Genomic DNA, 12,922 nt, shown 5'->3' with positions numbered 1-12,922 from the left:
ATAATGTTTTCACTGCATGTTCTGTAACATGGAGACAGTCATCAAAAGCAACCCTGGCAGTCTGGGTCTGAGGCCGATTTCATGCATCAGTGGGCTTCTCCCTGTCCAGGAGAGCACATGTTTTGGGTACCAGTGATGATTACCATTTTTCTTTGTGTTCTCTCTGTCCCTGTCTCTGTGTCTTTATCTCTCTCTTCTGAAATAGTGGCATCCCAGACCAGTTTTTCCTAGGGAACTTTGAAATTCGAGCTTCTAGCTCTCAGCTCTGCAATTAACTTGCTGTGTGACCTTGGCCACAAGTCCAAGGTCACACAGCCTAGTAGACAGCAGGTGCTTAATACATGCTTTTCTGCTGTTGACAGATCCCTTCCCCTCTCTGACCTTGGTCTGAGAGGCAGCATGGTGTAGTGGATAGGGGCTTGGCCTGGAGTCAGCTCATTTGGGTTTGAATCCAGCCTTACTGGCTGTGTGATCCTGGGCAAGTCACTTAACCTCTCCTAGCCTCAGTTTCTTCATCTGTAAGATGGAGACAATAGTACGTACCTCCCAGGGATCAAATGTGATGCAGTTTTTAAAGCACTTTGCAAACCTTCAAGTACTATATACATGCTAGCTATTACAGACGAGGTACTGCTGCTCTGACTTGATGGAGGAAGTTTCCACATGCAGAAAGTTCTCTGATGTGAATAAAACTAGAGGTCTGATGTGACCTTTGCTTGCCTGTCATTTATCTAGTACTTTAAAGTTGGCAAAGCACTTGACCTACCTTAGTTAGTTAAGGCCTCACCATAACGCTGCCAGGTAAGTGCTATGGGTATTAAAATATACCCATTTTATAGACGACAAAGCTGAGGCCTTCCAGAGCTTAGGTTACCTAGTTGGTGTCAGAGATGGGATTTGAATGTGGGTCTCCCTGGCTCTGAGTCTTAATCATAACAGTTCTTATTTCTAGACTGCATTCAGGCTTACAAAGGGCTTTTTTTTTTTTTTTTTGGACTATATGGACTATGAAGGGGGTATGACAAGAATTATCCTTCCCAACTTAGGAAGAGGGAAACTGAGGTCCAAATAAGTGAGATTATGGGGCAGCTAGGTGGCAAAGTGGATAAAGCACCAGCCCTGGATTCAGGAGGACCTGAGTTGAAATCTGGCCTCAGACACTTGACACTTACTAGTTGTGTGACCCTGGGCAAGTCACTTAACCCTCATTGCCCCATAAAAACAAAAACAAATAAGTGACATTTGAACTCAACTCTCCCCTGACACAAGTCAAGTGCGATCTTTGTTATATCGGCAAGAAGTTGGATGAGAGAGCCCTCTCTGAAGTCAGAGTCAAGTGAAACCTGTCTCTGAGCCTCGCCCCAGGTCCCACCCCCCTGGGCCTGATCCTGGAACCTGCTGCTGCTATTTTCATCCCCGCTGACTCTGAGCAGCTTATGTTTGGCTCCTTTCCCTCGTCCCAGTATGTAGCAAGGCTTGCTGCTTTTGCTCAGATTTGTGGGAGCTAGAGCTTAAGGGTAACAAGCCACCACCATCTCTGCCCAAATCATAGAGATGCCCTTCTGAGTTATACGGATGATAGGGTTAAGAGCTGGAACGGACATTGGATAGCCGTCTAACCCAGTAGACTCATGTTATGGATGGGGAAACGGAGGCTTCAAGAGGTTTTGTGACTTGCCCAAAGTAACACAGCTACTAGCAAAGCTACTTAGAGGCAGCTAGTGGCACAGTGGGTAGAGCATGAGGCCTGAAGTTGGGAAGACCTGAATTTAAATCCAGCCTCAGACATATAGGAGCCATATGACCCTAGGCAAATAATTTCATCTCTGCCTGCCTCAGTCTTCTCAACTATTAAATGGGGGGGGGGGGTCATAATAACACCTACTTCCCACAGTTATTGTGAGGATTAAAGGAGATAACTGTAAAAAGTGTTTGGTGCAGAGTCTGGCACATAGTAGGTGCTATATTGCTTATATTATATGTTTATTTCCCCCTCCCCCCAACTAAGTGGGACAATTTGAATCAAGGTCCTCTGATCCTAGACCCATAGCTCTTTTCATCTACTCCACATATTTCCCCTCCTCCCTCCCTCATAGTTCATTTTTTTTTTTTGGAAGAAGGGGGGCAGGACAATGAAGGTTAAGTGACTTACCCAGGGTCACACAGGGCTGGTGTTTTATCCACTGCGCCACCTAGCTAACCCTCCCTCATAGTTCATTAACTGTCACAGCTTGAACTGGCTCCTGCCATCTTGTTTTATAGATGGAAAAACTGAAGCAGACAGGGGGAGAAATGATTTGCCCAAGGTCACACAACCAATGAATGGCAGGGTGGGCGCTAGAACCCATACTATTGTGCTTTCTTCTAAGACTAGTCATCCTTGATGTTAATGGTTCATGATTTTTAATGAATCTTCCCCCTTGGATTACAATAAACTAAAATAAAAATGTTGATTAAGCTCCTGCTATATATTGAGCCTTGTACGGGATGCCAGGGAGAATACATAGGTTGAAAAATAATGATTGTCCTGCCCTCAAGAAGCTTACAATGTACAGTGGGCACCGGATGGGCTGGGTAGTATAAGAAATGTATACAAATATGTAAGTATGATACAAGGTAGAGTGCATTGGGGGAAAAGGTCATTTTTGTCTGGAGATTTGGATCAGTGTCCAAACTCCCTAGATGGAAAGGGATTTCTGGCTTCTGGAGGTTTTTCCATGGCATTTTGTTCACTTTACATACTTACTTTGGGGCTGGGTGCTATCCATGGACACACCTCTCTCTCTCAGGTTCAGAAGAAGGTGGTGGGTGTTTGAGAGATGCCTCTCCTTTCAATGATGTGTGTGATAAAATAATGGGATTTAGCAGATACCCAAAGACTGGTGCTGAAGCTTCTAATTTAAGGCGACCACAATATAGATTTTAAACATCACATGTGTTTGTGTCCTCACGGGGTGCTCTCTGTGCTTCTCCTAGTGTGCTTCCTCACTGGCTACTCTCTCTCTCTCTCTTCTAGTGTGTCCACCCTCATGTAAGTGGCAGGGCTGCACAGCAAGCGGTCAGTGTTGTCACAGTGAATGTCTGGGGAACTGCTCTGAGCCCAACGACCCTGAGAAGTGTGTGGCCTGCCGAAATTTCTATTTGGATGGCAAGTGTGTGGAGACATGCCCCCCAAACTACTACCACTTCCAGGACTGGAGATGTGTGAACTTCAGTGTTTGCCAGGAGCTTCACAACAAATGCAAAAACTCCCGTAAGCCCTCCTGCCCTCAGTACGTCATCCACAACAACAAGTGTATCCCCGAGTGTCCCTCTGGTTACACCATGAACTCCACCAAGTAAGTACTGACCATGTAGGTATGCACATGAGCATGTCTTTGTGTTCATGTATGTCTGTGTTGAAATATTAATGGACTTGGGGGCAGCTAGATGGCGCAGTGGATAAGGCACCAGCCCTGGAATCAGGAGGACCTGAGTTCAAATCCTGCCTCAGACACTTGACACTTACTAGCTGTGTGACCCTGGGCAAGTCACTTAACCCTCATTGCCCTGACCAAAAAAAAAAGAAAAGAAAAGAAATATTAATGGACTGATGTGTAAAGAAAGGCAACAGAGGGGGGCGGCTAGGTGGTGCAGTGGATAAAGTACCGGCCCTGGAGTCAGGAGTACCTGAGTTCAAATCTGGCCTCAGACATTTGACACTTACTAGTTGTGTGACCCTGGGCAAGTCACTTAACCCCCATTGCCCTGCAAAACAAAACAAAACAAAAAAAAGAAAGAAAGGCAACAGAGTAGGGAAAAATGCTGACTGGGGAGTAGGGGAGACCTAGCTTCCTATCTTACCTCTAATGCTTTACTATCTGTCTAATCTCACGTTCTGTGGGTCTGATTTTCCTCATTTGCAAATGAGGGGACTGGTCTAGAAGGGTCCTTCCAACTCTAAACCCATGATTGTCTAAATCCAAGTTCTTCAGTTTCCCAGTTATGTGACCTTGGATAAGTCCTTTCCTCTCTCAGGGTCTTAATTTGCTCATCTGTGAAATGGGACATTTGGACTAAATGATTTCTAAAACCCCTTCTGGCTTTCAATCCTGAAAGCACATGTGATTCCTATGGAAGAGGACTGACGTCAGCATCATTTGTCCTGGTTGAGACAGGCAGTGACATTCTCTCAGATATGCAGGTAGTCAGGGGCCCAGGCAAGAGTAGAACATTGGATTGGAGACCTGAACACCAGTCCTAGTTGTGCCTCTTACTCCCGGCATCATCCTGGGCAGGTCCCTTAATGTCGCTGGGACTTGGTTTCTCTCCTCTGTAGAATGAGGAGATTGGAAGAGATGGTCTCTTACAATCCTAGTCAGTGTAAATCTAGCCCCAGCCTCTAGGGATCTTGAGGATTAGGTAACTTCTCAGGGGACTTGCTGGGAACAGCAAGATGACCCATTTGGGCTCACTTTTGTGCCTGGAAGGTGATGCATGTACAAAGGCATGAGTAGCCTGGGTCAAGCACAGCAGCGCCGGAGAATGGAAACGGGGGCAGCCTCTTACGCACCGTTGGCTCCCATTCCATGATGCTTTTTCTCAGAAGGCAAATCAAAGGAGTGTCTGTCCCCAAAACAACAAAGGCATTGCTTTTGTAGGTGTCTGTGCGTGAGTGCACAGGAATCACCTGTCTGCATGCCCACCCTGTCTGTCCCTGAGGAGTGTGTCCTGAAGGACTGTGAGAGAGTAAGAGAGAGACAGAGACAGAGAGACACAGAGACAGGGAGACAGAGACAGAGAGAGAGGAGAGAGAGGAGGCCACTGCCCTATCATTATCCTTGGGACACACCCAAGGCTCTTCAAAGGCCAGTGTAGCCAAGCCAGGCTACTAGGTTCAGGGCCTCGTGGCCATCTCCGTGAGAAATGTCCCTGCTTTCTCACAGTGAGATCCTGCCCCGGGGATGAGTCAGGCTCCCTAGCCCGTGTTCTTGATTTGTGTTTGTTTATTCTTTGATTAGCTTCTTTCAGGAGATTGGAGCTGGCCTTTATTATGGGCCATTTCCTGCTTGGTTTCTGTATTTTCTGTTGTGTTAAAAAGCACACCCAGAAGTCCCTAGGAGAGGGGTGGGGAGTGGGTGGGGGGCTCCTGATGTCATCAGAGCTTCCCCTTCTTGACCCATGAGCTCCAAGGGCCTGGTTTGCTCTTGGACTGGAGAGCCAGAGTGGAAGGACCCTGGTGGGAGCTTTATTTTTCCTTCCCACCCCCCACCCCGCCCCCACTTGGGTGCTAGGTACAGGCAAGGGGAGAGGCGAAGGGAACAAGGGATTTAAGTCACATCTCCCCTAATGTAGGTTTACAGGCCACGTCATGTGATGGCTCTGAGAACAGTGTGTCTTGTTTTATTGCATTAAAAAAATATCATCAGGTAACCTTGTTTTCCCAAAGCATGTGCCTGCAAATCAACTTAGCTTAGCCTTTGGTAGCAGCTGCTTCCTGCCTTCCTCAGAGGATGGGGCATGGTAGGCACTCTATGCCTTCTCTCCTGTCTGGCATACCTTTGAAACCGAGAGCGGGATTCTTCATTTCCCCTTAGAGGCAGGCGTTGGTCTCCTACCCACTAATTAGCTTTTAATAGAAGGAGCATCAGTTTCATTATAACTCAGGCTCGAGGAGTGAATGAATCATCATCGCCCCTTACAACATCTTGGAGTGTGGATTGCGGCCGCAAACCACCACAGCTGAAGGCGTCTGGGGCTGTCGAGTGATTTCTGAAGGTTGGCAGATGAAGGGGCAGAAGGCTGAAAACTGTGAAGCCCTGAGGGCTGCCTCAGGCTTCAGTGAGGACGGTGATACGGCTCACAGAATCACGGGATTGTAGACCTAGAAAGCTGGAAGGGGCCTCAGAGGCCATCCAGTCTTACCCCATCGGTTTTTTTTTTTGTTTTTGTTTTCGTTTTTGTTTTTTGGTGGGGCAGTGGGGGTTAAGTGACTTGCCCAGGGTCACACAGCTAGTAAGTGTCAAGTGTCTGAGGCCGGATTTGAACTCTGGTCCTCCTGAATTCAGGGCCAGTGCTCTATCCACTGCGCCACCTAGCCGCCCCCTAACCCCATCGTTTTACCAGTGAGGCGGCTGAAGCCCAGAGAGGTTAAGTGAATGGCCCAGGATCACACAGGGAAAAAGTGCAGAGCAGGGCTTTTAACCCAGGTTTTCTTATTTCAGATGAAATTTACTTCCTTTTCTATAATAGCTGCTTCAGCAAATATTTATCACAATTTGTACCAGGCACTGGGCTTGGTACCTCCAGCTATAAAGACAAGAATGAAAATAGTCTCGGTCCTCAAAGAGATTATTACATTCTAAGGGTGGGTGGCGGGGGCGGCTAGGTGACGCAGTAGATAAAGCACCAGCCCTGGATTCAGGAGGACCTGAGTTCAAATCCGGCCTCAGACACTTGACACTTACTAGCTGTGTGACCCTGGGCAAGTCACTTAACCCCCATTGCCCTGCAAAAAAAAAAAAAAAAAAGTAAGGGTGGGTGGCAGACAGATGTAAGAAACTGTGGACCCAGGTAAGTGAGTATAAAATCCATACAGAGCCTGTCTCTGGTCATACACTTATACACATGTGTGTCATGTGTGTACGCATACATGTCCATGAATGTATGAGTAGCTATAAACACAAGGTACATGCGTGTGATGATGTGTGCACATAAAAAATATATATACAGTGAGAGAGAGACAGTGTGGGGTTTGGATAGAGATAATAATAATTAACATTTATCTGGAGGCAGCTAGGTGGTGCTGTAGTGCACAGAGTGCTGGGCCTGGAGTCAGGAAGACCTGAGTTCAAATCTGGCCTCAGACACTGGCTGTGTGACCGTGGGCAAGTCACTTAACCACTGCCTGCTTCAGTTTCCTCATTTATAAAATAGATATCACAATAGCACCTACCTTGTGGGGCTATTCTGAGGATCAAGTGAGATAATATATTATGTAAAGCACTCTACAAACCTTAAAAGCATTTTAGAAACTCTCACTATCCTTATCTCGGTGGTAACTTATTTGGCCAGAGCATTCTATGAAGCAAAGAAAAATACAGAGTGGCCTTGAGTACCCACCCTGTGATCCCATCTCATTTCTTCAATGATGGTAGTAGAAGGGCAGAGGAAATACAAAGATGGGAGAAGCAGATATACACGGAGGAGTTTCATTGCTGACCCAGAGACTATTTTGACAGAATTAAGGGATAGGTTCCTACTGTCTGAAGGAAAGGAGGATGGCCTTGTAAGAATTCATAGCCCCGGGGCAGCTAGATGGCACAGTGGATAGAGCACTGGCCCTGGATTCAGGAGGACCTGAGTTCAAATCCAGCCTCAGACACTTGACACTTACTAGCTGTGTGACCCTGGGCAAGTCACTTAACCCCAATTGCCTCACCCCCCCCCAAAAAAAAGAATTCATAGCCCTTACTATCATGGAAAAGGAGGAAGAGGAAGAGGAGGAGGAGGAGAGATAATAATAATAACTACTGAGTCATATGCCTACTTTCTCAGCTCTGCCAAACCTTTATCTGAAAATGATCTATGCAGACATCAAAGGCAACCTTGAAAGTATGAGAAGGGAGCAGGCAAGGCTGTGAATGCTCAAAACAATATTCTGCCATGGGCCAGATCTTTAACCACAAGTGATTACGAAGTCTACAAGATTCCACTGAGATCATTGTTTGGCTTGATATAAAAAAACAAATAGGAATCTGATTCAGGAGGAGCCATACGGATCTGTCTCCAAGGTGTCTCCCTTCTATGTTGCAAAAATTATACAAGATTCTTCGGGAGATGTAACTTTGTTCAGTGGCCCCCTTGATTGGTCATGGCAGGAGAGCCATAAAACAGAGGACATTGTCACTGTTGTTATAGAATCCAATCCTTTTTTTGTGGGCTGGACCACTGGGACAGGCTGGTGAAGCCCAGTATTACTGCGGTTTCTTCCCTACATCCACAATGGGAGGAAATGCTGATATCCAACTGGAGGTTAGCAAAAATAAAGACATAATTTATTCCCATGTGACTTCACGGACTCCCTGAAATTTATCCAAGGGCTTCGGGTTAAGATCTCCATCTATGGGTGGTGATGCTCTTGTTTAAGGCAGATGATACCTTCCTGATGGCCAAAAGCCCTGAAGCAGTCTCCTAAATGAGGTCCATTATCACCCCCCCAAGAGTTGGTTGGCCTAACTTTCCAACTCAATCTATGATCCTCACAGAAAGAACAAAAGAGTGAATGTAGCTTGCCCAGGTTATGCTGTATGGCTGGATGACCAACCTCTGGGGCGCCTTTCCTTATATGTATCTTTTTTTTTTTTTTAAGTGAGGCAGTTGGGGTTAAGTGACTTGCCCAGGGTCACACAGCTAGTAAGTGTTAAGTGTCTGAGGTCGAATTTGAACTCAGGTCCTCCTGAATCCAGGGCTGGTGCTCTATCCACTGTGCCACCCAGATGCCCTTCCTTATATGTATCTTGATTAAGGACTACACATGGTCCCAGAACTGAACAGAAGGAGGAAAGCAGAGCAATGGCCTTGGGAAGATCTCATCATGTTTTTAATGACTCCCAAGCTTTTCCACCTGAAACAAAGACTCACCTTTTCAATATTAATCATCTTCTGGTGATGCTGTATGTAGCTGTGGGTTCTGGAAGGCCATTCTCAAAAGAATTAAAGATACATGCCACTGAAAAGGTAGTGGAGGGAGAGGGGCTGAGTGGGGGCAAAGAGGCAGAAACTTCTCACCCACAAAGAATTACCAGGAAGAATAAACATAAAGAATGCTCTCAGAGACCAGCAAAGGAGGTAGGCAGGTCCTGGAGCTATGGGAGTAGGGGTGGGAAGGACACTGGACAACACACCCCACATGCACCATTGGAATCCGTACAATGTTGAGAGAGCTGCAAAAAAAGAGAGCTGGGGCAGCTAGATGGCGCAGTGGATAAGGCACCAGCCCTGGAATCAGGAAGACCTGAGTTCAAATCCTGCCTCAGACACTTGACACTTACTAGCTGTGTGACCCTGGGCAAGTCACTTAACCCAATTGCCTCACAAAAAAAAAAGAGAGAGAGAGAGAGAGCTTTTGGGATGGAGCCCCTGGGAAGGATGCATGGGGAACATGTTCAAGAGTTGTCTAGGAGGATATGTGAATGGACTCTGATCTCCACCATTGAAAGAAGTGAGTCCATCATCACTGGAGAGTCCCTCTCACCTCTGACATCCTCTGTTTTAAGAACCCTCATAGTCCTGGCATCCTTTGTTTAAGGTACCTTGTGATTCTACCATCCTCCATTCTATGGTTTCTCCAAGCTCTGACATTCTGTGTTCTAAGAACCCTACCAGCCCTGACATTCTGTATTCTAGGGGCCATCTCATCTCTGACAGTCTGTGTTCTAAGGACCATCCTAGCCCTGACATTCTCTGTTCTAAGAGCCCTACCAGTCCTGACATCCTGTGTTCTAAGAGCCTCCCCCCTCTAGTCCTGACATCCTGTGTTCTAAGGACCCTCCTAGTTCTGATATGCTGTGTTCTAAGAGCCCTACCAGCTCTGACATTATATGTTCTAGGGGCCATCCCAGTCCTGACATTCTCTGTTCTAAGAGCCCTCCCAGTCCTGACATTCTCTGTTCTAAGAGCCCTCCCAGTCCTGACATCATGTGTTCTAAGGGCCCTCCAAGCTCTGACAGTTTGGGTTTTAAGAGCCTTCCCAGTCCTGACATTCTCTGTTCTAGGGGCCCTCCCAGCTCTGACATCCTCTGCTTTGAGGGCCCTCTTATTCTGGAATCCTGTGGCTCATTTTTCATGATTATATCTAATGTTGGCTACTTCCTGATGACAAGTAGGTCTCTTAATCTGATTTGTAACATCCTACACTAGGATGGATGACTGAAAGTCTGCCATCAGTGAGGTGTAAATTCTCCCTTATCTTCCTCATGGGAGGTCCCCTTTTTGATCCTTCCCCATATCACCACTTTCTTCTTGTCTGGGTCCTTGTGACCTTGAGGGTTGTCATTCTGTGTCTCGATTATCTATTCAGGATCCAGGAAGGAGGGGAGGTCCTTTTCCATCTGTGATGGTGCCATGTGTATGTGTGTATGTGTGTGCGCATGTGTACATATGTGTATAGGTGCACTGTGTATTTTGGTTCAGACCTATTACATCACGGGGCCACTAGGTGGCGCAGTGGATGGTGTTGGACTTGGAGTCAGGAAGACCTGAATTTGAATCCTTCCTGCCTCAGTACTCAGCTCTTTTGACTCTCAAAAAGCCTTTTGACCTCTCTTAGCCTCAGTTTCTTCATGTGTGAAATGGGGATGCTAATAGCCCCTACTGTCCAGAGTTGTGAGGTTCAAACTAGATGGCATAGTTAAAGTGCTTTGCAAACCCTGAAGGATTATAAAATGGTCGTTGTTATTATCACTATTATTTACCATCATGATCAAAAAACTGGAGTACACCAAGAATGTAAACCCCAATTGGACCATCCTTGCTACAGGGGCCTGCCAGTGAGGAAATTCCTTCTACCGAGGCAGAGCAGCAACTTCTAGGCAACTTAGAGTCTGACAGAGCTACCTGAAGGGGAAAGGGAAGGGAACAAGCATTTCTATAGCACCTACTATGTGCCAGGCACTATGCTGAGCACTTCACAGTTATTGTCTCATTTAATCTTCACAATAACCCTGGGAGAGAAGGGCTATTTTTTTTTTTTTTGCAGGGCAATTGGGGTTAAGTGACTTGCCCAGGGTCACACAGCTAGTAAGTGTTAAGTGTCTGAGGCCGGATTTGAACTCAGGTCCTCCTGAATCCAGGGTCAGTGCTTTAACCACTGCGCCATCTAGCTGCCCCCTTTTTTTTTTTTTTTTTGAGAAGGGCTATTTTTAATCCCATGTTACTCACGAGGAAGCTGAGGCAGACAGAGGTTAAGTGACTCACCCAGGGTCACACAGCCACTGAGTATCAGAGGCCAAATTTGAACCCAGGCCTTCCTAACTGCAGTCCCAGCCCTGGACCCACTACAGCACCCAGCTGCTTCCAGGGAAGCCCTCTAAGAGGTGAAGGTACTTGCCCAGGGTCACCTGGTCCATATATGTCAGAAGCAGCAGTGGACCTAAGTCTCCCTGGCCAGCTCTCTGCCTATACTGCTCCACATTATTCCTATATACACAGCCTAAAAGTAACTATAAGGGGGGCAGCTAGGTGGCACAGTGGATAAAGCACTGGCCCTGGATTCAGAAGGACCTGAGTTCAAATCCGGCCTTAGACACTTGACACTAGCTGTGTGACCTGGGCAAGTCACTTAACCCTTATTGCCCCGCAAAAAAAAAAAAAAAAAAGTAACTATAAGAGCTCTCAGAGGCTGGGCATCATGGGAGAATGCCAACTTTGGTAGGTGCCACACTGGAAAGGTTTTGAGTAAAGGCCTTGGGAGAGACTGGATGCCTTGTCAGCTGAGGTCCAGCCCAGCTAAGCTCAGGGAATCAGCACTGGCCCCTAGGGGATAATTAACAACAACAGCAACAATAATAACAATAGCATTTAAGGTTTACAAAGGTTTCACATTGGTCATCTCCTCATAACAACACTGGTTCTATTATCATCACCCTCATTTTATAAATGAGTAAACTGAGGCAGACAGAAATTAAGTGAGTTGCCCAGGGTCACACAGTTTGTAAGTATCTGGATCAGGATTTGAATTCAGGTTTTCCAGACTCCAGACCCCAGAATAGAGAATATATGACCATTGGTTGGCTTTGTCTCTGGGTCTCCCTTCAAGTCCATATTCTGTGATTCTTTAAGAGAATAGACCCGCCCCCCACCCAAGTTTAGTATTTGGCTAGGTACACCAGGTATCTTGTCATTAGCATTAACGATGACAGGAGGTTTATAGCGTTAGAGCTAGAAGCCAAAATTGACATCATCCTGTGACATCATCCTGTGACATCATCCAGTGATATCATCCAGACTGTCTCCAGTCTGCAGATGAGGAAATAGACCTAGGAGTTGAAGTGACTTGCCCCATGTGAGCATCACAAGCAGGATCCGAACCCATATCCTTTGACTCCAGAATCGGTGCTTTTTCCATTGAATCACACTGCCTTCTTACTAGCTGTTCTTCTGGGGTAACCTCATTACTCCCTCCCTAGATGTGTCAGCCTGGGTACATCTTTTTCCACCGTGCTCAGGCACTCACTGATGGTACTAGGAGGCCCCTAAGAGCAGGCTCTGCCCTTGCTGTGATGGAAACCTGGTCTCTTTGACAGCCAGCTGGCCTTTATTCCCACAATGCCTTGCTGTATATTACAGACCTCTTCTCCATATCTTGTCTTTCAGCCTACATTGTTCTCCCTGCTCCGGTCCCTGTCCGAAGGTCTGCAACATCGAGGCTGACCGGACCATCGACTCTGTGCACGCAGCCCAGGCCCTGCGAGGGTGCACCGTCATCAATGGGAGCCTTGTCATAAACATCCGTGGTGGCAGTGAGTGTCTGGGGAACAGCAGGGGTGTGGGTGGCCTGTCCGAGCCAAAACTGATCAGGTGCCCACTCTGTGTGGTGCTTGTAAATAAGTGAGAAGGGGTGGGGGATGGACTCAACAGCCTGGGAGGTCCCTCCTGCTCTGGGGGGAGAAGTCTTGGAAATCACAACAGCGGCTTGCTCTTCTCTAGTACTAAAGCCCAGTCCAGCTGGGCATGTCTCACCAGCCCAGCCGTCACCCCCATCCCGAACACTGAGAGAGCTCCCCAAAGTCATCGGTCCAGTGTCGAGTGGCAGAGTCAGGACCACAAAGTGAGGGTTCTCCCCAGCACCCCACAAAACATCCCCTAGGTGACCTGCTGGCCAATCTTCTGTCATTCTGGCTGCCTCTGGGATGCATTCCAGCCAGACTGTTTAATATCACAG

At 47.0% G+C, this 12,922-nt stretch overlaps 1 protein-coding gene across 2 annotated transcripts in view; it reads left to right on the top strand.

Annotated features, from left to right (window-relative positions):
• Positions 1-12,922, top strand: part of INSR (insulin receptor) — a 155,280-nt gene that overhangs the window by 95,687 nt on the left and 46,671 nt on the right. For both annotated transcript variants that reach the window (XM_043977823.1, XM_043977822.1), the window contains exons 3-4: positions 3,017-3,338; positions 12,355-12,500. In XM_043977823.1, coding sequence (XP_043833758.1) covers positions 3,017-3,338; positions 12,355-12,500 — 468 coding nt within the window. The remainder of the gene's footprint in view (positions 1-3,016; positions 3,339-12,354; positions 12,501-12,922) is intronic.

The sequence above is a fragment of the Dromiciops gliroides genome, chromosome 1, assembly GCF_019393635.1.
Source record: "Dromiciops gliroides isolate mDroGli1 chromosome 1, mDroGli1.pri, whole genome shotgun sequence".
Taxonomy (NCBI): Eukaryota; Metazoa; Chordata; class Mammalia; order Microbiotheria; family Microbiotheriidae; genus Dromiciops; species Dromiciops gliroides.
The sequence above is the reverse complement of the archived record's forward strand: the minus strand, read 5'-3'. Positions and strand labels throughout refer to the sequence as shown.